Raw genomic sequence first — 26,256 nt, forward strand, 5'->3', positions numbered from 1 at the left:
AAGGTTCACACAAATCTTTAAAAACATTGTGAATTGTAAGTTGATTGTAGAACTGAAACGGTATGTAGAGTGATATAGACACAATATTGACTGGCATGAACGCATCACAAAAAGACAAGCTGATTAAATACAAATCACTGGGGCCTCGGGCTATTATACGCTATGCAAAAAGAGGGTAGGCGGGCCGCAGTGCTGGCAACAGATGAGGGACAGGCAAAGCAAGGCGCCTTATACTTAGGTGTTGAACGGTTCACAGTCGGCTCTCAACGAAGTTCATTTGGTGTTGGCCTGGCCACTGGGCATCGGGCCAGACCTGGCGGAGCCCTTCCCAAATGTGCCTGTGAATGATTGTTAGCACTTGAACTAAACCAAGGCTGGGCTGAGATAACTTACTTGACATAGACGATTTCCAGACCATCCTTAACTTCCTGTGGGACATCTTTGACGTCCTTGCGGTTGTGGTCTGGCAGCAGCACGGTCTTGACGCCCGCACGCAAAGCACCAATTAGTTTCTCTTTGATACCGCCGACGGGCATGACCCGGCCGCGGAGGGAGACCTCGCCAGTCATGGCGATCTGGGGTGGAACGGGCTTGTTGCTGAACAAGGAAATCAAGGCAACGGCGTGGGCAAGACCAGCAGAGGGACCATCCTTGGGGATAGCGCCGGAGGGGCAGTGGACGTGCAGGCTCCGGCTCTTCATAATATCTTCACTGGGGTCGTGGGTGAGACCGAGCTCGAAGGAGTGTGCCTTCACCCATGTCAGGGCTACTTCGACAGATTCTTTGAGCACGTCGCCCAGCTTACCGGTTAGCTGAACGCGTCCGTTGCCGGGCATGTCTGCCACCTCGATGAACAGGATGCTGCCCTGGCCACCGGTGGAGTAAGCGACAAGGCCTGTGACCACACCAGGACGGCCGTGTTTCTCGGCGATCTCTTCCTCAAATCGCTCGATACCCAGAATATCCTCCAGATCATCGATTGATACGACAGGGTTATAATCAACTAGGCGGTCGGCATCCCCGGCGTCGGCATATTGAACGGCCTTGTGGCGACAGATAGAGCCAATTTCCCGCTCTAGATTGCGCACACCTGACTCGCGGGTGTACGAGGTGATGGTCTTATCGATCACTTCGTCGGACAGATTTACCTGGCCCTCGGTGAGGCCGTTGGATCGAATCTGCTTCGGGATCAGGTGTTGCTTGGCAATGTGCCTCTTCTCAACAGTGGTGTATCCAGACAGTGAGATAGTCTCCATGCGGTCAAGCAGAGGTGCCGGGATCGTCTCCAGTGAGTTGGCAGTAGCAAGGAAGAGGACCTTGCTCAGGTCAATAGGGATGTTGATATAGTGGTCAGTGAAGGTGTGGTTCTGCTCAGGATCAAGAACCTCAAGCATGGCGGCGGACGGGTCTCCTTGGAAGTTGGCGCCGCCGACCTTGTCAATCTCATCGAGCAAAATGACGGGGTTTGCAACGCCAACCTTCTTTAACCCATTCACAATCAAACCAGGCATGGCTGCAACGTATGTGCGTCGGTGGCCGCGGATTTCAGCCTCGTCTCTGACACCACCGAGGGAGATCCGGTGGAACTTTCGGCCGAGTGAGGCAGCGACGGACCTGGCCAAGCTAGTCTTGCCAGTTCCAGGGGGTCCAACTAGAAGCAAGATAGGGGACTTGTCGGTCATACGCTTGGACTTGAGGATCTCAAGGCGGGTCTCCAACGCAACCCGGTCAGTCTCTGACAGCAGGGGGACATCCTTCTCAACATCTCCGACCGCCGAGGCGTCCAAGTCCTTGGAGAGCCCTGAGATCTGGCGTTCAACGTCGGAGTTGGTGGACTGCTTCAAGCGCAACACAGCCAAATACTCCAGCAATCGCTTCTTGATCCGCTCCAATCCGTAGTGGTCCTCATCAAGCTGCTTCCTGGCATTCTTCAAGGTGTCGGGCCCAAGCTGATCCTCTGTCACCTTAGTCCATGGAATTTCCGACAAGTTTTCCAGATAAGTCCGGCAAACACCGTACTCGGCGTTGGCAGGGTTCATCTTTCGCAAGCGTTTCAGTTCCTTGTCCGCAACCTTCCGAGCTTCGGGGCTAAGCTGCGCATCATTCAACTTCTGCTGTAGCTCATCTACTTCGTTAGGCTCCTTCTCTTCGTCATTGCCACGTCCGCTAGGGGGCGTCATGCCGGAGAGACCCGAAATTGCACGCTTTGCGAGCAGTTCACGTTCACGGGGGTCAATCTGACTTATATCCATCCCGGATGAGGGGAACGACGTCGAGCCAACCGTGGTGACTCTGACGCTACTCTTAATATGCTGTGCCTGTCTGGTGAGGATCTCAACAACCCTCTCCAACCGTTCCTTAACATCCAGCGAGCCGAGGATACGTAGCTTTTCCTCAAAGCTTGCATCAGACACATCTGCCATAAAATCGGCCAGCTTCCCGGCCTGTGTCAATTCTGTCTTCGATATATAGAGCTCGAACTTTCGGGCAACGAGTGGCGAGAGGCGAGAGGAGGCTGCCGACAGTAACGAGGAGAGGCGTAGCAGAGTAAGAAGCTCTCGAGAGAGCTGTCTCAATTGTTGGAATAGCGCAGCGACGTCTGCATCACCTTGGCCAGAGTCTAGAAGCATAGGAAGTATAGTTAGCCATGTGGTCTCTGTGCTTTGTGTCCGTAGAAACTAACTGGATTCATCATGAATGAAGACCTCGGCCTCAAAGTATGGCCGGTCTCGCAGGACCTTCTTAATAGTAAATCTTTGCGATCCTTGAACAAGCAAAAACGGTTCGGAGTAGGCCCGGCGCTGAACTCCGATGACTTTGCCAATGGTTCCGTATCGGAACAGGTCCTCCTTCCGTGCCTGACCGGCGTCAATCGAGTCATATTCCTCCTTTCGCTCCGAGTCCGAGTCCTCGCCTTCGAGGAGCTGCTGTCCATCCCGGCTCAGGAACGGTGAATTAAGTGGAACACAGCCGAAGGTGATGGTAGACGCATCTCGCTTCGAAGGCTTGTCCACAAGTGACGAAAGGAGATTGGCGAGATCGGGACGGTTGGAGACTGGAATGCGTAGAGTCACGCCGGGTAGCAGAACCGAGCCCTTGGGCAGAGGTACGAGGGGAAGCTTGGTACTTCTACCGTTTGTTCCCATCTTGTACAGGCCCTAGTGATGATGGAATGGGGTGGCAAAGACAGGGATCCGGGGGAGATCAAGTGTAAAATGTATGGGGAATGGGGAATGTGGAATGTGGAGAGGGGGAAGGTGAATGGATTATATGAAGAGGAGAGATGGAGGTTCCAGAATCACGTAGATGGGAAGTCCGGGGGAGATAAGTCGCATGTCTGGCAATCTCCACGTCCCGAAGCCGAGGTTGACGATCAACTGGGGAAGAACTTAGACAATTTGCTTTTTTTTTTTATTATAGTCTATCTCTAATTTATAGATCTACATGTATTGTATTAACTCTAATATTATTCATATATTTTCTACTTCCTAGTTATTGTACACTTAAATGTTATACGGAGCAAAGCTGGAATTACCTGATCTGCACGTGTCCCGTGATCGGAGTTCTCCAAATCCACTTTCGCCTCTTCGCGTGACTTTCCTCGGCTGTTTGGTATCTGGGCAGAGCTCATACAACATACATACAACATACACATTTACTCGCATTCTTTACAAGCTTACTCTCAGCATACTCTTTCTTTGCCCAAAATGTCTACCCCCGCCCCCACCCAAAAGACCATCACTATCGGCACCCGCAAATCTAAGCTCGCTCTGCTTCAGACAAACCTGGTCCTTGACGCATTGAAGAAGGCATTCCCGCAATATGAATATAAGATCTTCTCCAAAGAGACAGCCGGTGACCTGAACACCACTATTGCACTGCGGGATTTCAACACCAAGAACCTGTGGACGGAGGAATTGGAGGAATTGATGATCGACGGACAGGTCGATATTATCGTGCACTCGCTGAAAGGTTTGTTAAATGTTTCAATTTCAAACAGCATAGCTGTCTTAACCCAAGAAAATTGCTGACGACGACTTCTTCGAAATTATCAGATGTCCCCACTACTCTCCCCTCTTCCTGCAAGCTAGGTCCGAGCATGCCCCGCGAAGATAGCAGGGATGTCCTTGTGGTGAAACAAGGTTTGCCATACAAGAGTCTGTCCGAGATCCCCGCCGGGTCCGTAGTGGGAACCTCATCCATCCGCCGCACAGCACAATTAGCCCGGAAATACCCCCACCTTAAGGTCCAGGATGTCCGTGGCAACATCGGCACTCGCCTGTCAAAGCTAGACGCTGAAGATAGCCCTTATGCCTGTATCATTCTAGCCGCTGCCGGTCTGCTGCGTCTTGATTTGGCGGATCGTATCACCCAATATTTGGACTCCAAGAACAGCGGCATGCTCTATGCTGTCGGACAGGGTGCCCTTGGCATCGAAATTCGCAAGGAAGACACTGTTCTGCATGATATGTTGGACAAGATTGGTCATCAGGATACCACATTCTCGGTATTGGCTGAACGCAGTCTTTTGCGGACTCTCGAGGGAGGCTGCAGTGCCCCGTTGGGGGTGGAAACCGGTTGGGTCCAAAATGCGCAGGGTGCTAAGCAGTTGCGAATGCGGTCTGTTGTTGTCAGTGTCGATGGCAAAGAATGTGCTCAGGTAGAATTGGAAGCCGATGTCACCTCTGCTGAAAGTGCTGAGGCCTTCGGCATCACCGTAGCCAAGGCCCTGGTGGCTGATGGCGCTGGAGACATTCTTCAGGCCATCCAACAGAACAAGGCCAAGGAGACCGTTTCTACCGCGGTCTAAATGCTCAAATAGACTTTTACTGTGACTAGGCAGATATATCCTGTTAAAAAATGAAGTGAACGAGTTTTCTTGTCTGGTATGTTCGTACTCGTTCAAGATATCAAGCATATTCGCCAGAAACTCCATCTACCGTGGCTTTCTGGACTATAGTAAAGCAGCTCTGTTCGTGCAGGGCATTCCAAATCATCCCCGATTCAGTGTGTTTCCAGCACCCTTCGGATTAGCTTCCGTGTACTCGTCCCAATATCGCGCCTTCATCGTCTCCTGGTCGGCAATCTCGTGATCATCTTCGTCGACTAGCGGTTTAATGCCAGACTTTTCACCTCCTCCTTCAATAACATTTCCTCGTCTGTGCTCTTCATCGAGATAATCTTCAATTGTCATAGTCGGAAGGTTATGACCCGGACGAAAGACTCCTTGTTGCATTTCTGCGCGCCGACCCAACAAAGTAAACGGCTGCATTGGCTTTCCTTTGCTGTTCAGGATAGGACCACCTCTGCCTCCCCCCAAAAGCTGTGACATAGAAGGATCCAACTTCTCTGAGTAATTTAATCCTCCAATATTGCTTCGCTGTCTGGGATCGTCCGTCGGAGGGGGACGAGGGGGTGCGTTTCGCATAGCTGAAAGTATCGACAATTCCTGGATCAGGAGATCTAAGGCCTGGAAGGTCTGGTGGGTGTAAAGCTGGATCTCTGCTAGATAGAGAGATCGGGTGTCATCATCATCGCTTTGCAGTCGAGCTTCGTTGCGTGCGAAGTACTTCCAATAGGGTAAGCAAGAACCCCAAACAATATCTAGGAAGAGATCCCACATACCTCCAGTTTCTGCTTGAGCTCTTTTTCTTCCCGAAATCGTGTCACTTTAATTTCCCGTCTGGCAGCAGCATCGTTGGCTGGTGCCAGGGTAAAAGACGTCGGATTGGCCATGTATTGCTCAAAGAGCTTCTTATCTCCGCCAGAGAGCAGCAGGTACTCATCCAAGCGCATCAGGTATTTCTCATATTGTTCGAGTGCACGCTTGAGAGCCGCTTCGCGGTCTGAGGTAGCAACTCGCTGCATAAGCTCGGCTAGATGGTATTCCAGTGTCATGTACCTGGACAACAAATCAGCTGAATGGGCAACGCAATGCGGGAATCAAGGTGCCGTACTGGATATCGCTGGTTGAAATATCTTCCAACAGTTCATTAGAGCTGAAAAGAGACAGCATGCTCACTTGACGCTGGCATTCTTGGAACTTGGCGATCGTCGCATTTATCTCGTCTCGGTAGCTCTCGGCGTTGGTGTCACCCCGCGACCCCAGTGCACTCTTTTGCTCCTTTGCTGATGCAAATAGAGAGCGAAGACTCTGTGGTTCCTCCATTGGTTCTGATATTGATCTTGTGGACTTGAATTAGGTAGAAGATAGGGTTTGAGAGGTGCTTGGGAAGGGTGCGCGTGTCCCCCGCGATCTGGATCTGAGTTTTGGAAATTCGATAAGGCGATAAGCCCAAGCTTTTATCAGATAAGCCTTGACAGGGCTCATACTTCGATCTTCCTCAGCCTTTTTGGAGTTCCATAGACTTATTCCAAGGTTGAAATCAAAGTATATGTTTAATTCAACATGTTCCTTCCCTTGTAAATCAATGTATGTTCTGCCTATGCCAAGTATTGACTGATTGGTCGGTTTGCATTGATATCGCACTCTTATTCTCCTCCAGGGCTCTCCTCTTTTATAATCTCTTCAGATAGTCGTTATTTCTTAAATCATTTTACAGGACTATAAAATAGTCTGCTCATTTTACCTATGCACCAGTATTTTTGGTCCTAGTTTTACATTGTCGTTGGAACAGGTTGCTTAGGTGCATATATATATATGGGACCTACAGGCATGTGATTCCTGGGATATCCGTGTGCAAACGACCTTCCTATTTGGTACAGAAACAAAATGCTACCTCCTTACAATATCAAAGAAGAGTCTAAGCCAGGCTGTCTGTGGATATCTGTCAAACACACGGAGCCCTTTTGAAATAGCCTACAAATATACACCTGTGGACGATCTATCACTTTCACCTCACTTATGAGAAACCTATACCTTACTAGGAAGGACCACCCAACTGTATAACTCGTTTGCTCTTGCCGACTTACTTACTGTTTCTTCTCTCCCCCGGGGTTAACTTTCCCACATTGCATAGCTTTATTTCTTCTTCTTCTTCTTCTTCTTCTTCTTCAATTTTCCTTCTTCAACGTATCCTAGCACACGATAAATCTATCAACATGGAGCCCGAAGACACTGCCTCAGATATATCTGGCGATGAAGCTGTGCCCAAACGTTTGACGGAGTCGCACCGGCACCGGGCTCAAAATGCTATGTTCACTGCACTGTGAGTTTCCAACGTATCTTAGTTTCAAGGCTTATTTATACTGACAACTCGGAAGGCTCGAAGAGCATGTTGTTAACGGACCGAGCAATGGCCCCAATGGGGCACATATCGAACTATCGGATGCTGAACTTTCAACTGCTCGTTTGCTTGCAAATACAGAACCCGGAGGTGGGGTCCTGGACCCCCGTGAATACCAAATTGAGCTATTTGAAAGAGCACGGGCTAGCAACACAATCGCGGTTCTTGACACAGGGTCTGGGAAGACTTTAGTGGCTGTGCTTTTGCTCAAGCATATCCTCCAAATCGAACTCAACAAACGTGCAAATGGCAGAAAACCTCGCGTCGCCTTTTTCCTGGTGGACAGTGTAACCCTGGTTTTTCAACAGTCTGCAGTCTTGAGAAACAACCTCGATCAAAGTGTCGGTCATTTTTACGGCAACCTAGGACCTGATCTTTGGGACCAACAAACATGGGACAAGCACCTTGAAAAGTACATGGTGATCGTATGCACAGCAGAGATCCTGAACCACTCTCTATTGAATGGCCATATAGGGATTGACCAGATCAACCTTCTGATCTTTGACGAAGCCCACCATGCCAAAAAGGAGCATCCGTATGCTCGGTATGTAGCCCATTGTTCAATTATAACATCACGGCAAAAGCTAATATCTATTAGTATCATCCGAGACTCCTATTTGAAAGCCGATCCTGGAAAGCGGCCTAGGATCTTCGGGATGACTGCTTCCCCGGTTGATGCTAAGTGTGACATAGCGGAAGCAGCAATGTGAGCACATCAAAATAGACAAAAGTAGAAGCTTCTGCTTACTGTATATAGGCAACTCGAGACTCTCTTAAATTGTCGAATTGCAACAACCTCGGATCTTGCCCTTCTGCGAAACTTCGTGAACAAGCCAATAGAGGAGGAATGGGTCTACGATAAGCTTCCTCTGCCGCTTGAGACCCATCTGCATAGTACTCTGAAAACCAAATATGGGGATATGCCAATTCTCGAAGGCGCATTTCGATTTGCATCTGTTGCAAGCTCAGAATTAGGGTCTTGGTGCGCAGACCAGGTATGGGCTCTGGCCCTGTCGGACGAAGTGTTGCCCAAGCTGGAGGGCAGTGTCGGCAAAGCGAGCGAATCTGATCCTCAGGATTCTGAAAAGGCTTCGGAGGAGATCAAGCGGATTCAAGAAGCCAACCAGCTAGTCAAGGAGTACATTGCAAACCAGACATTTACGCCTAGTGATCTCAGCTCCAAAGTTGAGCTTTTGATGAGAAAGCTGCAAGAACAGTTCGCGAAGTCTCCAGATACCAAATGCATTGTGTTCACACAAAGGCGCAACACAGCTAAAGTATTGTTACAGCTGTGCGAAAAGCTGCAATTCCCAAACCTCCGTCCCGATGTCTTGGTCGGTGTCCGCAAGGGAGATGCCCTAGGAATGAATTCCACATTTCGTCGGCAGTTTCTTGTCTTGGTCAAGTTCCGAAAAAGTGAAATCAACTGCTTGGTGAGTTTTCAGCAAATCAGAAAGGCTGCTTGTAGAGAAAATCTAATCATTCTCAGTTTGCAACATCGGTTGCAGAGGAAGGCCTTGACATCCCAGACTGTAACCTGGTGGTTAGGTATGTCTTCTAACATTTTAATCGTCGCTGCTGCTTTTACTGACCAACAAAAAGATTCGATCTGTATGACACGGTTATTCAATATGTCCAAAGCCGGGGCCGTGCCAGACGCGCCGACTCAGTGGTTAGATTTCATTCACTTTCATGAGACGCATTTGATTTACTCACTATTTCGCAGTACGCAACCATGGTTGAAAGTGGCAATCGCAACCACAGCACGAGACTACAGGAAGTTCGAAGAGCAGAGGTAAGGATCCTTTCTGGGTGATATAGCACCAAACTCATTAACATGAACAGCATCTCATGAAGAATTTCTGCAACCTGCTGCCAGAGGACCGAAAATTGTACCGAGACGATCATGATATGGGAGTGCTTATTCACCAGGAAGATCGGAAGAGAACGTACACTATCCCGAGCACAGGTGCCATGTTGACCTATCGCCATGCGATTGGTGTACTGGCACGATTTGCCAGCTCATTGGTAAGAGGCCAATTTGCTTCTGTTGACTTGCACCATCAAGCTAACGGTGACAAAATCTCAGCAATACGAAAATGAGATCTCGGCCTCGGTCACATACATTGTCATGTCAGAAAACGAATCATTCAGCTGTGAAATAATTATGCCGGAGAAGTCGCCTGTGCGAAGAGTGCTTGGGTGCTCCGAACCGAAGAAATCACTCGCTAAGCAGTCGGCTGCTTTTGATGCATGTTTGCTACTTCGCGAAAGGAATCTGTTGGATGAGCACTTCAACTCCGTCTACCACAAGCGCCTGCCAGCGATGCGAAATGCTAAATTAGCCATTACTTCAAAGAAGACTGACCAGTACAGGATGCGTACCAAGCCCTCAATCTGGGCAAGACAGCAGGGAACTATTCCAACACGTCTCTACGCGATAGTTATTCGTCTCATTCCATCAGAGCCTCTGACTCGAGCTCACGGGAGTATTGTCTTGCTGACACGAGAGCGGATCGCAGCGATACCCACTTTTCCCGTCTTCTTGGATGATGATATCGAGACTACAGTTCAGTCTTTGTGTATTGACGGCTGCCTTGAGGTTGCTTCCGAAGGGCTCGAGACTTTGACTGCATTTACACTTGCTGTGTTCCATGACGTGTTCCACAAGACTTATAAGCATGTCACGGAACAGTTTCCGTACTGGCTTGCACCTGCTCGAGGAGATGTGGACATTAGGACATCAACAAGTCTCTTTGACATGATTGACTGGGATGCTTTGCAATACGTCCAAGATAACCCCAAACTTATGTGGTCTACTGACATGGAGCCGGAATCATTGCTGACCAAATTCATCTACGACGACTGGAATGGAAAGTATCGATACTTCCCGCTTGCAATAGACCCCAATCTACGTCCTTCAGACCCACCCCCATCCTACGCACCGTCTCGAAAATGGTCAAACGATATCATGAATTGGTCCTTGAGTTTGAGCAAGAACTCACGTCCAAAATTCTTTGATCGATGTATCTGGACTCAACCGGTCTTGCAGGCAGAGTTGATCTGTCTTCGGCGGAACTTTCTTGACAAAGCGGCGGAGGAAGAGAGAGCCTCTAACACGAGGTGCGTCATTTGCCCTCAGCCTTTGGCTATATCGGCAGTAAGTTTCGTATCAGTATACGTTCCAGCTCACCCAAGATGCTAATATGTAACCCAGATTTCCATGTCTGTTGCCGCAACCTGTCTTGTCTTTCCAGCGATAATATCTCGAATGGAGTCTTACCTGATCGCGCAGGAGGGATGCAAAATGTTAGATCTTGGTGATATCAAGCTCGAATATGCCCTGGAGGCCTTCACCAAAGATTCGGATAACACCGAAGAGCATCGGAGCCTACAGATTCACGTTCAGCGAGGAATGGGAAAAAATTACGAGCGCCTTGAGCTGCTAGGAGACTCTGTGCTCAAGATGGCAACATCCATTTCGCTCTTTGCTCAAAATCCCGACGATGATGAATACGACTACCACGTTAACAGAATGTGTCTCATCTGCAACAAAAACCTGTTCAAAAATGCAATTGAACTGAAGCTATATGAGTACATACGTAGTCGTGGGTTCTCTCGGTATGTTCTTTAACGTTTGATCTTAACAAGCGAATGTTTAACTGACACTCAACTACAGGCATATGTGGTATCCCCCCGGTCTCTCGCTTGAGTATGGCCGAGACCACGCGAAATTTATTGATAGTGAAGGCAAGCACTCCTTAGCCGAGAAGACTATAGCAGATGTCTGCGAGGCATTGATAGGAGCATCGTTACTCTCAGGAGGTGATGATAATCGTTATGACATGGCTATCAAAGCCGTGACCATCTTCGTCAACAGCCAGAACCACACGGCAACCTCATGGAAAGACTACATCTCTGCATATTCTATCCCTTTGTACCAGAACAGGGCGCCTGATGGATTCGAAAAGAACTTGGCTCGGCAGATCTTCGAGAAAGTAGGCTACGACTTCAAGTACCCCCGTCTTCTGCGGTCGGCTTTCACGCATCCATCTTATCCACTGGCATGGGCCAAAGTGCCTTGTTACCAGCGGCTGGAGTTCTTAGGCGATGCGCTCTTGGATATGGTGTGCGTGGAGCACTTGTTCCATCGGTTCCCCAACCGGGATCCGCAGTGGTTGACTGAACACAAGGTTCGTATTTCGTTTAGTAAAGCCAAGTCACACATAATTCCATACTAACATCAATCAATAGATGGCTATGGTATCCAACAAATTTCTCGGTGCTTTGGCTGTGAAACTGGGCCTTCATCTTCATCTTCAGCATTTTAGCAATCCTCTCATGATCCAAAACAGCAAATACGCGGAGGAAATTCAGCTTGCAGAGAGTGAAAGCAATGGAGAGGTAGACTATTGGCTTTCGACGTCGGATTCTCCAAAGGTAAGTTCTCTATTCAATATGGGCTAGTCCACATACTCACGGAGTTACAGTGTCTTCCCGACATGCTTGAGGCTTATCTCGGTGCCATATTTGTTGATTCTGGCTTCGACTTCACAGTGATTGAGGCCTTCTTCCAAAGGCATATCCTGCCCTTCTTTCATGACATGTCAATTTACGACACATTTGCAAACAGGCACCCAACGGTGAGGTCATCTCCTGCCCCTGATATTATACCCTTTGTACTAATAGACCATAGACGTTCCTCCATAGTCAAATGACTCACAACTACCGATGCGTCGATTACTGCTTGAAATCCGCAGAAGTCCCTGCCGTGGAGGGAGAAACCCCCAGGGTTTTTGCTGCGGTTATGGTGCATGGCCAATCCATTGCCAGCGCAGTTGCATCTTCTAGTCGATATGCTAAAGTGAGGGCTAGTACCAGGGCATTGGCTGTTATTGATGGAATGTCACTTTCCGAGTTCCGGGAAAAATACCACTGTGTTTGTCAAGGTGGACAGGTCGCTGCCGACCATGCAAATATTGGAACGGCAGTTTGAAAGGAGAGAAATTGCGGGGGACAGCTCGCAGGAAATTGGTTGTTTTGTTTTGTTCTAGTAGAATTTCCAGAATACGATATGGAGATCTTACTGCTGTACATAGGATCCACAAACTTGAATATACCTACCCGGTCAATATACCTACCTAGGTAATATATAGTGAAGCTTACCTAGGTATACTTCGAAAGGAACGGGCCAGGGACGAGAGCCATGGATATGCGGTGTCCGCATGGGGGTCGTGTCAAGCTTAACCTAATGGGGAATAGTGTGCATCCCCTGAAGTAAAGCAAACACGCCGCGTATCTTTTTTGATCTTTAACAGAGGACTCAGGACAGCATAGGCCTGGAACTATCTTGCAATCATTTTTAATCTATTAGATTTTTATCTTTCTTTCCAGCCTTTGTTACCATCCCTTTGCTCTGTTTTCCCGCCCAACTCCCGCTCGACGCGATCTCAACACTTCAAACACCCACCCGATCTGCGCTCCTATTGTTCCTTACCACCGATGAACATTTCGAACTCGTCATAATAATCTCGGCATAATGGAGGTCGCCTCGTCAGGCGTGCCAAATGGTGCCTCCGCACCAGAGACCGCAGCTTTGGTCGATTCCGGTGCGGTAATTCAGTACTTGACCGAAGTGCTCCAGGTAACTCTGGGAGCCCAGAGGTCCGAGTTGGAAAGCGCTGGGAGCTTGCTTTCGGAACCAAAATACAATGAAACACTGCAACGGTGTACGCGATTCGCCTCGGAATCCCAAGTCGCACTCTATGTTCAAAAGGATATTGTGACAATGGAGGAAACCAACGGCGAGACGGAGGACCAGGGTAGGTCAAAGCGAAGTGTTTAGGCGTTGGAGGATATGATGCTAATTATGCCGGGAAGAAATAGCAGTGCAATATGTCTACAACCTCTCCTCCGATATCTCGTCCGCTCCTACAACAGTGTCTTCGGTGGCTATCATCAAACGGCCTGCTCCAATCGACATGAGTCTCCCGATAGCATCGCAGGTCCAAGTCATGAATCTTCCTGGTCCCGCTTCTCTCAGCAATACCACCGCTCAGCAGGGGAATTCCATGTCGCCCTACCAGATCTTACATCTGATGATACACCATGGTCTTAGTCCTTATTTCGAATCGTACACTCGCAGCCAGGAGATAGCAGCTGGTACGAAATCGAAGACGGACACGGAGGCGAAGACTGGTATCCCGGGAACAAAGAAGAGATTCGCAGACTTGGAGCTGGGTTTGATGCACCTCCAGCAGAATGTGGAGATCCCAGCTCTGAACCTTCCTCTTCACGAAGTGGTACAGGCTGCTCTGAAGGATGCGGAAGCACGTAGTATTAAACCATCGGTCGAGTTGATCCCGTCGACTGTACTGGAGAGCAGCGCTTTCACAAACAGCATTCAGAATGTCGTGAACGGTTGGATTAGGTCCATTCAGACGATCACTAAGATGACCCGCGACCCGGACAGTGAATCTGCTTCCCCCGAGATCAACTTCTGGCTGTCTCTAGAGGCTGCCCTGGAGGGAATCGATGCTCAGCTCCAAAGCGAGGGTGTTAGGCTGACTATGGACATTCTCCGCCATGCGAAACGGTACCAGCCGACCCTCAGTTTCGTGGCGGACACTGGGCTGAAAGAGGCCACCGAATTGGTCCAGAAGTACAACCAGCTGATGCGAGACTTCCCTCTCGATGAACTCCTGTCTGCGACTTCCTTGCAAAAGGTCCAGGAATCACTGAACTTGATTTTCACTCACCTGAATAAGAAGTTGAAGATTTGCCCATACCCTATCAAGCGGGCACTTTCACTTGTCGAGGCCATCTCGGGGGACCTTGATAAGAAGATCCATGAGCTTATCACTGGACGTACGATCTTGCACCTGGATTACCGTGAGTTCCGGTCCTTGATGAAGACCACACAAGCGATCTGGCGTACTTGGGACGAGAACTTGAAGGAATTCACAAACGTTGCGCGTGAATCGACACGGCGCCGTAACGAGAAATTCATTCCAATCAAAATCAATGCGAGACACGACAAAACCCGCGAACGAGTGAAGTATGTTGACACCTTCAGGATCAACCATGAACAACTTCAGAAAACCATTATCAACGTCCTCGGGCCCAACAGCTCTTCATCTGCTGAGAGTGGAGCTGGAGTTGACGCTGACGGCGCTGTGATCGTCGAGGAGATTGGTGATGTTGATGCCGTGGAGGAAGTTGCGCACGCCTACGCTGCTCTCAAGAACGTGGACGTGTTGGATGTTTCACCAGAGGGATCTCTCACCTGGGAGCAGGCCGAAATTGCCTACAGTGAGCGTACTTCTCGCGTTGAGAATTCTATCATTGCTCGCCTGCGTGACCGCTTGGCGACCGCCAGGAATGCGAATGAGATGTTCCGTGTTTTCTCGAAGTTCAACGCCCTTCTCGTTCGTCCTAAGATTCGAGGTGCAATTGGCGAATATCAAACGCAACTTATTGACAATGTCAAGCGAGACATCAGTGCTTTACATGAGCGCTTCAAGCAACAGTACGGTAATTCGGAGGCTCATGCTATGGCCCAACTACGGGACCTGCCACCCGTGTCGGGTGCCATTATCTGGACTCGCCAGATTGAACATCAGCTTAATGGCTACATGCGCAAGGTCGAAAATGTCCTCGGTGAAAACTGGCATCTACACGCCGAGGGCCAAAAGTTGCAGAATGAGGGTAACTTGTTCCGCAAGAAGCTCGACACCCGCCCTGTCTTCGAGTCATGGCTGTGGGATGTTCAACGACGCCATTTTACAATCGCTGGACGGCTGTTTAATGTCGTGCGCAACCGGTCCGCAGGAAACGTTTTGGAGCTGGCAGTCAATTTCGATGCTCAGATCATTGCCCTCTTCAAGGAGGTCCGCAATCTTATCTGGCTCAACTTTCAGGTTCCTCATGCTGTCAGTAATATCTCCAAGGAGGCGAAGCGTGTTTACCCCTACGCTATCAGTCTGATGGAAAGTGTCCGTACTCTGTTGCAGACGAATCGAGCAATCGCGTCGATGACCGATGTCAATATGCTTCTCAACGGCTACATGAACGATGTACAGATAATGGTTGCTAAGGGTATTCCTCTCCGTTGGGAGTCTTTTGTCCACTCTTATGAGCTGCACGTTAAGCAGTCGGCTTTGGCAAATGGCGCCATCGAGGCGTCTTTGCCTGGTCGTTCTGAAAGCAAGCATGTTCAATTTGTGCGCGAGTTTGCCATTTCAGCATCTACACTTCAGACAAAAACTACTGTCCTTGACACCATCAACGAGAACATCCAGAAATCGATCCATGAACTCAAGACATGCCCATACGACGCATCAGCTTTCAAGCAACGCTTGGACAGCATCCAAGTTGCTGTTGATAAGCTTAACCTGGAAAACTACGTGAACCTTGGATACTGGGTTGCTGAGCTTAATGGAAAGATTGAGTCAATTCTGCGTGATCGACTTCTTCGCGCTGTGCGTGAGTGGATCACCACGTTCCAAGGTACCAACAATGAAAACTCGACCACTTCTCATCATCAACTGGCGGCGGCCGAGACGGATGCTTTGAATTACAAGATTCAGTTCCCTGAACTCTTCCACGAGATTCTGATGAAAAACCAAGTCCTCCACCTGGATCCACCGTTGCAATTCGCACGTGCAAGCTGGTTCTCCCACTTTGATGCATGGCTCGGTGTAATTTGCAATCTAGAAAAGATCAAGCCCTCGCGTTATCAGATCTCCATCGTCGTGCAAAATGTTCGCCTGTCCGAAGTCTGTTTCTCCAGCCTCCCGCAAACTTGTACCGATGAGCTCAACGAAGTCTACAATGTCGTCGAGTCGAGAGTAAAGGATGTTTCCGAGTATGTCGATAAGTGGCTGCAGTTCCAATCACTTTGGGATCTTCGGTCTGAGCAGGTCTACGAGATCCTGGGAGATGATCTGTCTCAGTGGCTTCAGCTTCTTCAGGAAATCAGAAAGAGCCGGGCTACATTCGATACTTCTGAAGTCAGCCGCGGCTTCGGAAACATCAGGATTGATTACGAGCAAGTTCAAACCAAGGTCAATGCCAAATACGACCAGTGGCAGCACGAGATCCTCGTAAAGTTCGGATCCAAGCTTGGTGGCCGCATGAGAGAGGTTCATTCCGAGATTGCTGCTGCCCGCAGGGACTTGGAAGGCCAAACCCTGGAGGCCTCTTCGACGGCGCATGCCGTGTCTTTCATTACCATTGTTCAGCAGTGCAAACGGAAGACTCGAGTCTGGGAGCCCGAGGTCGATCTCTTCCGCCAAGGTCAAACCACACTCGCCCGCCAACGCTACCAGTTCCCGTATGACTGGCTTCATGTTGAGAATGTTGACGGTGAATGGGCAGCCCTCAACGAGCTGCTTAGCCGCAAGAGCAAAATCGTCAACGAGCAAACCGAAGGCCTGCGTGCAAAGATTAGCGCTGAAGACCACGTCATTGCCGGCAAGATTGCTGAGGTTATTGGCCAATGGAATGATGAGAAGCCGGTATCTGGCACCATTCCACCTGAAGAAGCATCTCGCACCCTGAGCTCTTTCCAGTCTCGCCTCGAGGCTCTCCAGTCTGAGTTTGAGATGGTGTCAAAGGCCAAGGAAGCTCTTGATCTTCCCCCAAGTTCCGAGTCATCACTGCCCCCCATCCTTGAGGAGGTCCAGGACTTTATGTCTGTCTGGGCTGCTCTAGCGACTATCTGGAATAGCCTTAATGACCTGCGCGATGGGCTGTGGACCAGCGTGCAACCTAGAAAACTCCGACAGTCTCTCGACAATTTGATCAAAATGACCAAGGAGATGCCCAGTCGCATGAGACAATATGCTGCCTTTGAGCACATTCAGAATGTTCTTCGGCAGTTGCTGAAAGTCAACTCCCTTTTGTCAGATATGAAATCTGAAGCCGTCAAGGAAAGACACTGGCACAAGATTTACAAGAGTCTTAAACCCGACAAGCGTTTCTCTCTTGTCTCTTTGACTCTTGGTGATGTCTGGGATCTGCAACTCGCGTCAAGCGATTCCATCATTCGTGGTATCATCGCACAGGCACAGGGTGAGATGGCATTAGAGGAATTCCTGAAGTCTGTTCGCGAGACTTGGCAAAACTATTCTCTGGACCTGGTCCACTATCAGAACAAATGCCGCCTGATCAAAGGCTTTGACGATCTTTTTGCCAAGTGCAGCGAGAATCTGAACTCCCTCCAGGCCATGAGACATTCTCCGTACTACAAAGAATTCGAAGAAGAAGCTACAGCATGGGAGGATAAACTGAACCGAGTCCATGTTCTTTTCGACGTCTGGATCGATGTCCAGCGACAATGGGTCTATCTAGAAGGCGTATTCACCGGCAACGCCGACATCAAGCATCTTCTTCCTTTGGAATCGGGTCGTTTCCAGAATATCAATTCCGAATTCTTTACTGTCATGAAGAAGGTTTACAAGTCTCCCTTCGTTTTGGATATTCTCGCAATTGTCGACGTACAGAAGTCCTTGGAGAGACTGGCTGATTTGCTCAACAAAATCCAAAAGGCGCTTGGTGAATACTTGGAGCGTGAACGTGTCTCGTTCCCTCGCTTCTACTTTGTTGGAGATGAGGATCTGTTGGAGATTATTGGTAACAGTAATGACATCTTCCGCGTCGCGAAGCATTTCAAGAAGATGTTTGCTGGAATGTCAGGCCTTGTCATGGATGACGATAACAACATTGTCGCATTCACCTCCAAGGAGGGCGAAGAAGTCCGTTTGAAGAAAGAGGTCAACCTCCTCAAGACTCCTCGGATCAATGACTGGCTTTCCGCGCTAGAGACAAGCATGAAGTTGACTCTGGCGGAGCTTCTCGGCGAGGCTGTTGAACAATTCGGAGTTCTTTACCATAGCAGCGATGTGGACCGAACGGCTTTCAGTGACTTCTTATCTAACTACCCGGCTCAGATTGTGGTCCTCGCCAGTCAGGTCACTTGGACCAACGCAGTGCAACATTCCTTGGAAGAAGGAGGTACAACTCTCCCCGCGTTGCACGGTTCCGAAGTTCGGATACTTGAATTGCTGGCTGCCACGGTGCTTGGTGAACTCGATCCGATCACTCGCAAGAAGTGTGAGCATATGATCACGGAATTCGTTCACCAGCGCGATTGCATCTCGAAACTCATAAGTCTTAATGCTACGACACCCACGCACTACCATTGGCTTCTGCAGATGCGCTATGTCTTCAATAATTCAGTCGATTTCTTGGAGCGCCTGTATGTCCACATGGCCAACGCTAAGCTCGCCTACGGATTCGAGTATCTGGGTGTGCCTGAGCGTCTTGTCCGCACGCCTCTCACAGATCGTTGTTTCCTCACCCTTACTCAGGCTCTTTGCCAGCGACTGGGTGGCTCACCGTATGGCCCTGCTGGTACCGGAAAAACTGAGTCAGTCAAAGCATTGGGCCTGCAACTTGGACGTTTCACCCTTGTCTTCTGTTGTGATGACACATTCGATTTCCAAGCAATGGGCCGGATTTTCCTCGGTATCTGCCAGGTCGGCGCGTGGGGTTGCTTTGACGAGTTTAACCGTCTGGAGGAACGTATTCTGTCAGCTGTCTCCCAGCAGATTCAGAACATCCAAATTGGTCTGAAGGCTGGCGGAGAGGGTGAGAAGTCCCAAATTGAACTCGTTGGAAGACGACTCGCTGTGAACTCCAACACCGGAATTTTCATTACCATGAACCCTGGTTACGCTGGCCGTTCCAACTTGCCAGACAACTTGAAGAAGCTGTTCCGCAGTGTTGCCATGTCTAAACCTGATAAGGAACTAATTGCGGAAGTGATGCTTTTCTCCCAAGGTTTCAAGCAGGCCAAGCCTCTCTCCAAGCAGACAGTTCCCTTCTTCGACCACTGTGCTTCCCGACTCTCGAAACAGGCTCACTACGACTTTGGGCTCCGTGCATTGAAGAGTGTGCTTGTTAGCTCCGGTGGCCTTAAGCGCGCTCGTCTTGCCAACGCCGAAGGGGAGCTAGGCCCCGACGATGTCATCGAGCCTCAAATTATTGTCCAAAGTCTCCGGGAGACAATCGCTCCTAAGCTTATCAGAGAAGACGTGGAAATCATGATGGAAATTCAGGTGGAAGACTTTGCTGGCGTGGATTATGTGCCTGCCAACTTCGAGAAACTCACCCAGGCGATCCGTGATATTGCTACCAAAGAGCAACATCTCGTCGACAGTGAGATGTGGATCACTAAGGCACTGCAACTCTACCAAATCCAATGCATCCACCACGGTGTCATGATGGTTGGCAAGTCGGGTGCCGGTAAATCGGCTGCCTGGAAAATTCTACTGCAAGCGATGCAGCGCGTTGAGGGCATTGAGGGGGTCTCCCACATCATCGACTCCAAGGTCATGTCTAAGGAGTCTCTCTATGGTAACCTTGACAGCACTACCCGCGAATGGACGGACGGCCTCTTTACCGGAATCCTTAGAAAGATCGTGGACAACCTGCGAGGCGAGGACAGCAAACGCCATTGGATTGTTTTCGACGGAGATGTTGATCCTGAGTGGGTTGAGAACTTGAACAGTGTTCTAGATGACAACAAACTTCTCACTCTTCCCAATGGAGAACGTCTCAACCTGCCTCCCAATGTTCGCATTATGTTCGAAGTTGAAAGCTTGAAGTATGCCACGCTTGCCACTGTCAGTCGTTGCGGTATGGTGTGGTTCAATGCCGACACTGTCACTCCAACCATGATGATTTCCAACTATGTTGAAAGCCTCAGGACGAAGACATTCGAAGACCTGGATGAGGACAGCGCACCTGCTGGAACAGCAGCAGTCCGGACACAGGATGCCCAGGACACAGTTGCAACAATTCTCAAACAGTTCTTGGAAGTTGATGACCTGGTTCTTAAGGCTTTGGAGGAAGCAAAGAAATACAACCATATCATGGAGTTTACGGATATCCGTGCTCTCAACACTCTCTTCAGCTTGTTGAACAAGGCCTGCCGAAACATCCTCGAATACAATGTCCAGCATCCAGATTTCCCTCTGGACCCTGAACAGATCGAGTCCTATATGTCCAAGAAGCTTCTTCTGACACTGGTCTGGTCTTTCACCGGTGATTGCCCACTAAGTGACCGCAAGGCATTTGGAAAATACATCACCGGAATGTCTACTATCGATCTTCCGCCGGACGGAGATTCATCCCTTATTGACTACGATGTCATTCTTCCCAAGTCTGACTGGACCAGCTGGCATTCACAGGTGCCCACGATTGATATAAACACACATTCCGTCACTCAAACCGACGTCATCATTCCCACGGTCGATACTGTCCGCCATGAGGATGTGCTATACTCGTGGCTTGCTGAGCATAAGCCCTTGTTGCTTTGTGGTCCTCCTGGATCCGGTAAGACCATGACATTGTTCGCCGCGCTCCGTAAGCTCCCGAACATGGAGGTTGTCGGTCTCAACTTCTCGAGTGCCACCACACCTGACCTCTTGATCAAGACCTTTGAGCAGTACTGTGAGTACAAGAAGACTCTTAATGGCGTGGTAATGTCTCCGAACCAGATCGGCCGCTGGCTTGTCATTTTCTGTGACGAAATCAACCTTCCAGCCCCTGATCGCTATGGCACTCAGCGCGCTATCTCCTTCCTGCGCCAACTTGTGGAGCAGAATGGCTTCTGGAGAACAACTGATAAGACATGGGTCACTCTGGATCGCATTCAATTTGTTGGTGCCTGTAACCCTCCTACGGATGCTGGTCGTACGCCGATGGCCGAGAGATTCCTGCGTCACGCGCCCCTAATCATGGTTGACTACCCCGGTGAAATCTCTCTCAACCAGATTTATGGCACGTTCAACTCTGCTGTGCTCAAGATCCTTCCGTTGCTACGTGGATACTCCGAGGCCCTCACTAGGGCTATGGTTCAGTTCTACCTCGAGTCCCAATCCCGATTCACTCCCCAAATCCAGCCACACTACGTGTACTCGCCTCGTGAGCTCACCAGATGGGTTCGCGGTTTGTACGAGGCCATCAAGCCACTTGAAACTCTTACTGTTGAAGGCCTGGTCCGCATTTGGGCGCACGAAGCCCTGCGTCTATTCCAGGACAGACTCGTGGATGAAGACGAGAGAGCCTGGACTGCAGACGCTATTCGCCGGATTGCCTTGGAACATTTCCCTACAATCGATGACCAAGAAGCACTCAAAGGCCCGATCCTGTTCTCCAACTGGCTGTCTAAGAACTACGTGCCTGTCGAACAGGAGAGTCTACGTGACTTTGTGAAGGCGCGACTAAGAACCTTCTGCGAAGAAGAGGTGGATGTTCCGCTTGTGTTGTTCAACGATGTCCTTGAGCACGCGCTACGTATCGATCGAGTCTTCCGCCAGCCCCAAGGTCATCTCATTCTTATCGGCGTGAGCGGAAGTGGAAAGACAACCCTATCTCGCTTCGTCGCTTGGATGAATGGTCTGAAGGTCTTCCAGATCAAGGTACACGGAAAGTACTCTTCGGAAGATTTCGATGATGATCTTCGCAGCGTTCTTCGCCGGGCAGGATGTAAGGGCGAAAAGATCTGTTTCATTATGGACGAATCAAACGTCCTTGACTCTGGGTTCCTGGAACGCATGAACACTTTGCTTGCAAACGCAGAAGTCCCTGGTCTCTTCGAGGGCGATGAATTCTCCTCCTTGATGACTGCTTGTAAAGAGGGTGCCCAGCGTCAAGGCTTGCTCCTCGATTCCCAGGAGGAGCTATACAAGTGGTTCACGTCGCAAATTGTGAAGAACCTGCACGTTGTGTTTACCATGAACCCGCCAGAGGAGGGCCTATCTTCGAAGGCAGCTACTAGTCCCGCATTGTTCAACCGTTGTGTGCTGAACTGGATGGGCGACTGGTCTGACCAAGCCCTGTTCCAGGTTGGCTCCGAGCTCACTCAATCGGTCGATCTGGACAAGCCAAACTTCGTCTCGCCCGATAGCATCCCAGTGGCGTACCGCGAGTTGGCTCTCCCGGCATCACACAGAGACACTGTTGTCAATTCCATGGTGTATATCCACCACTCTTTGCATCGCTTCAATGGGCGGCTTCAGAAGCAACAGGGCCGGGCGACTTTCCTCACCCCGCGCCATTATCTCGACTTTGTTGCGCAGTACGTCAGGCTATTCAACGAGAAGCGCGAGGATCTCGAGGAACAACAGCGTCACTTGAACATTGGACTCGAAAAACTTCACGACACCGTCGACAAAGTGAGCGACCTTCGAGCTAGCCTCGCAGAAAAGAAGACACAATTGGAGAAGAAAGACACGGAAGCAAACGAGAAATTGCAGCGTATGGTCGCTGACCAGCAGGAGGCAGAACAGCGGAAGCACGTTTCGTTGGAAGTACAGGCAGCGTTGGAGATACAGGAGAAGGAAGTTGCAACCCGGAAAGAAGTTGTCCTGAATGACCTGGCCCGGGCTGAACCCGCCGTCCTGGAAGCCCAAAAGAGTGTCAGCAACATCAAGCGTCAACACCTCACGGAAGTTCGATCCATGGGTAACCCTCCGGCCAGCGTCCGACTTGCCCTGGAAGCCGTATGCACACTCCTCGGTCATACCGTCGACAGTTGGAAAACAATCCAAGGTCTCATTCGTCGGGATGATTTCATTGCCAGTATCGTCAACTACGACAATGAGCGCCAGATGACGCGGAGGCACCGTACCAAGATGCAGAATGAGTTCCTCTCGAAGGAAGACTTCACATATGAGCGAGTCAACCGCGCTAGTAAGGCTTGTGGTCCTCTGGTGCAATGGGTCGAAGCCCAGGTTAACTACTCTGCTATTCTTGATCGTGTTGGCCCTCTGCGCGAGGAGGTGGATCAACTCGAGGAGCAGGCCCTGCAAACCAAGGCCGAAGCTCAGGCCATCGAAAATACCATCAACGACCTTGAAAGCAGCATCGCTACCTACAAGGCCGAGTACGCGGCCCTTATCAGTGAGACGCAGGCAATCAAGACCGAGATGGCCCGAGTTCAGTTCAAGGTCGACCGCAGTGTTCGTTTGCTTGATAGTTTGTCCTCTGAGCGTGTCCGCTGGGAAGACGGGAGCAAGTCATTCGAAACTCAGATCAGCACCCTTGTTGGTGATGTCCTCATTGCAGCTGCATTCCTTGCATATGCTGGTCTGTACGATCAGCAATTCCGTAAGGCAATGACTGAGGACTGGCTCCACCAACTGGGGGCCTCCGGCATTCACTTCAAGCCCCACAACCCCATCACGGAATACTTGTCCAATGCTGATGAGCGTCTAACCTGGCAGAGTCATTCTCTTCCCGTCGATGACCTTTGCACAGAGAACGCCATCATTCTCAAGAGATTCAACAGATACCCGCTTATTGTTGATCCATCTGGTCGTATTACAGAATTCTTACAGAAGGAAAGCAAAGAACGCAAGCTTACTGTCACGAGCTTCTTGGACGATTCCTTTGTCAAGCAATTGGAGAGCGCGTTGCGTTTCGGAAACCCCATTCTTATCCAGGATGCCGAGCACCTGGATCCTATTCTCAATCACGTTCTCAACAAGGAATACCAGAAGACTGGTGGCCGCGTCCTCATTCAATTGGGCAAGCAAGAAATCGATTTCTCGCCATCCTTCAAGCTCTTCCTATCGACCCGGGATCCATCTGCCTCGTTCCCGCCGGATATTTGCAGTCGTACCACCTTCGTCAACTTCACTGTCACCCAGAGCAGCTTGCAAACACAGTCTTTGAATGATGTCCTGAAATTCGAGCGGCCCGATGTGGATGAACGCCGCAACAATCTCGTCAAGATGCAAGGAGAGTTCAAGGTTCACCTTCGACAACTTGAGAAGCGTCTTTTGCAAGCTCTCAACGAGTCCCGTGGTAACATTCTCGATGATGACAATGTCATTGAGACTCTGGAGACACTCAAGAAGGAGGCTGCCGATATTTCTCTGAAGATGGACCAGACCGAAGGTGTTATGCTCGAGGTCGACAACGTTACGCAGAACTACAGCATTATTGCCCGTTCATGCAGTGCCGTCTTTGCGGTACTAGAACAGCTTCACCACATCAACCACTTCTACCAGTTCTCTCTGCAGTACTTTGTCGATATTTTCAACTCTGTTCTCTACCAGAACAAACGCCTTGCTCAAGAGAAGGACCATGCTGCGCGTGTCGAAATTATTCTTAGGGACTTGTTTATCAACACCTACCAACGAACCTCGCTGGGTCTCGTTCAAAAGGATCGCATCACACTTGCCATCCTGCTTGCTCAAGCTACTCCCTTCCCTATGGACAGGACCATTCTTGACCGCGTCCTAGATGAGACAGTAGAGGGCACGGATCTTTCAACTGTCGTGGACGCCCGCGACCCAGTGATGACGAAGTTGGCCAACATGTCCCTCTTCAAAGAGCATGTTCCAAATGTCACACAAGAACAGTGGGATCACTTCCTCGGCGACGAGCTTGCAGAGAACTTCATTCCGGTTATGTGGGACGAGAGTGTCTCGCAACTCGACCAGCTCCTTCGGTCCTTGCTCCTTGTCAAGATTTGCCGCATGGACCGATTTGTGCCCACCGCCGAGCGTTTCATCGGGGCAGTGTTCGGCCGCGAGCTCTTCGAGGGCGGTGCCGATTTAAAGGATGTAGTTGACCAAGTCACTGCAACCAGGCCCATCGCGCTCAGCTCCAGCCCTGGCTTCGATGCCAGTTACAAGGTCGACGCTCTTGTCGAAGCCACACGCGCAACATGCGCCAACATCGCCATGGGTTCTAACGAAGGTCTCGAAAGCGCCGACAAGGCCATCAGCAACGCAGCCGCAGTCGGTAACTGGGTGCTGGTCAAGAACGTCCATCTGGCGCCCGCTTGGCTACAGAGTCTGGAGAAGCGACTGGATTCCCTCAAGCCACACAAGGAATTCCGCCTCTTCTTGTCCATGGAGTCCAGCCCTAAGATCCCTGTCAATTTGATCCGGGCCTCACGTGTGTTGATGTACGAACAGCCCGCCGGCGTGCGTGCAAACATGAAGGATTCCCTCTCCTCACTGAATGTCCGAGCCAGCAAGGCTCCCGTCGAAAAAGCCCGTGTCTATCTCTTGCTCTGCTTCTTGCACGCCGTCGTGCAGGAAAGACTCCGCTATGCACCAAGTCTTGGATGGAAGGGCTTCTGGGAGTTCAACGACAGCGACGTAAGTACCCTACATCCAATTATTCTTCATAAAAGACGCTAACATTTTACCTCCAGTACGAATGCTCTGCCTACATCATCGACCACTGGGTCGATTCAGTGTCCCAAGGCCGTTCCAACGTTGCTCCGCAGAAGATTCCGTGGGAGATGATCCGCACCCTTGTCGCAGAGATGTACGGTGGTAAAATCGACGATGCAGGCGACTACCAGCAGCTCGAGAACCTGGTCAATAGCTTCCTTACACCAGCCGCCTTCGAAGACGGCTATAAGCTCGTCTCGGGTGTTGAGAACGACGACCTTTTGACGCTGCCGGACACAACTAGTATGCGCGACTTCGTCGCCTGGGTTAACAACCTGCCGGAGCGTGAGCCCCCTACCTACCTGGGTCTCCCTGCCAATGCCGAGAAGCTCTTGCTGGTCGGCCATGGCCGTAAGATGATTTCTGATCTCTCGCGGGTTACGACTCTTCTTGATGAAGGAGAGCAGTTGATGGTCGATAACTGATCTGTACCTGTTCTTTTTACTTCGTCCTTCTGAAGGTTCCTAGAAAGCTTGTGTTTTTGGTTCTACTGTTGGCGGTAAACACTGCTGGTGGCTTGTTCTGAGTTCAATTGTACTATATCCAGCTTTGCATTTTCCTTTGTACATTTTACTCTTATTTTGAACATCAGCATCGGAAATGTCCGATCTTTGCTGTACAATCACTTGTAACTTTCACCTCGTCGCATCCTACATGTATCATTCTATTACGAGTCCCAATGAACTCGAGTGTACTTTTCACCACCCTCGGTATCTACGTATGTACCTAGGTGCTTTCAGGATATT

At 50.0% G+C, this 26,256-nt stretch overlaps 5 protein-coding genes across 5 annotated transcripts; 3 read left to right on the forward strand and 2 right to left on the reverse strand.

Annotated features, from left to right (window-relative positions):
- Window positions 1-250: 250 nt before the first annotated feature.
- Window positions 251-3,146, reverse strand: N7489_000940 (putative LON domain serine protease; the record flags this gene model as incomplete). The annotated part of the gene is made up of 3 exons (XM_056706695.1): window positions 251-338; window positions 394-2,620; window positions 2,684-3,146. 3 exons carry the CDS (start codon window positions 3,144-3,146, stop codon window positions 251-253), a joined length of 2,778 nt encoding a protein of 925 aa, XP_056570997.1.
- Window positions 3,147-3,707: 561 nt separating this feature from the next.
- N7489_000941 (porphobilinogen deaminase) lies at window positions 3,708-4,810 on the forward strand (the record flags this gene model as incomplete). Its single annotated transcript, XM_056706696.1, has 2 exons — window positions 3,708-3,972; window positions 4,056-4,810. 2 exons carry the CDS (start codon window positions 3,708-3,710, stop codon window positions 4,808-4,810), a joined length of 1,020 nt encoding a protein of 339 aa, XP_056570998.1.
- A 183-nt stretch (window positions 4,811-4,993) lies between these two features.
- On the reverse strand, window positions 4,994-6,169 carry N7489_000942 (IGBP1/TAP42 family protein; the record flags this gene model as incomplete). Its single annotated transcript, XM_056706697.1, has 3 exons — window positions 4,994-5,569; window positions 5,626-5,902; window positions 5,958-6,169. The coding sequence occupies 3 exons, from the start codon at window positions 6,167-6,169 to the stop codon at window positions 4,994-4,996; spliced, it is 1,065 nt and encodes a 354-aa protein (XP_056570999.1).
- An 893-nt stretch (window positions 6,170-7,062) lies between these two features.
- Window positions 7,063-12,243, forward strand: N7489_000943 (uncharacterized protein; the record flags this gene model as incomplete). The annotated part of the gene is made up of 14 exons (XM_056706698.1): window positions 7,063-7,169; window positions 7,225-7,791; window positions 7,846-7,953; window positions 8,005-8,680; window positions 8,737-8,795; window positions 8,850-8,919; window positions 8,974-9,042; window positions 9,093-9,275; window positions 9,337-10,407; window positions 10,465-10,868; window positions 10,927-11,440; window positions 11,502-11,687; window positions 11,738-11,890; window positions 11,944-12,243. The coding sequence occupies 14 exons, from the start codon at window positions 7,063-7,065 to the stop codon at window positions 12,241-12,243; spliced, it is 4,467 nt and encodes a 1,488-aa protein (XP_056571000.1).
- Window positions 12,244-12,786: 543 nt separating this feature from the next.
- On the forward strand, window positions 12,787-25,935 carry N7489_000944 (uncharacterized protein; the record flags this gene model as incomplete). The annotated part of the gene is made up of 3 exons (XM_056706699.1): window positions 12,787-13,069; window positions 13,134-25,432; window positions 25,489-25,935. The coding sequence occupies 3 exons, from the start codon at window positions 12,787-12,789 to the stop codon at window positions 25,933-25,935; spliced, it is 13,029 nt and encodes a 4,342-aa protein (XP_056571001.1).
- Between the last annotated feature and the right edge of the window lie 321 nt (window positions 25,936-26,256).

Source organism: Penicillium chrysogenum (assembly GCF_028827035.1).
Source record: "Penicillium chrysogenum strain IBT 35668 chromosome Unknown utg000001l_segment0_segment0, whole genome shotgun sequence".
Lineage (NCBI taxonomy): Eukaryota > Fungi > Ascomycota > Eurotiomycetes > Eurotiales > Aspergillaceae > Penicillium > Penicillium chrysogenum.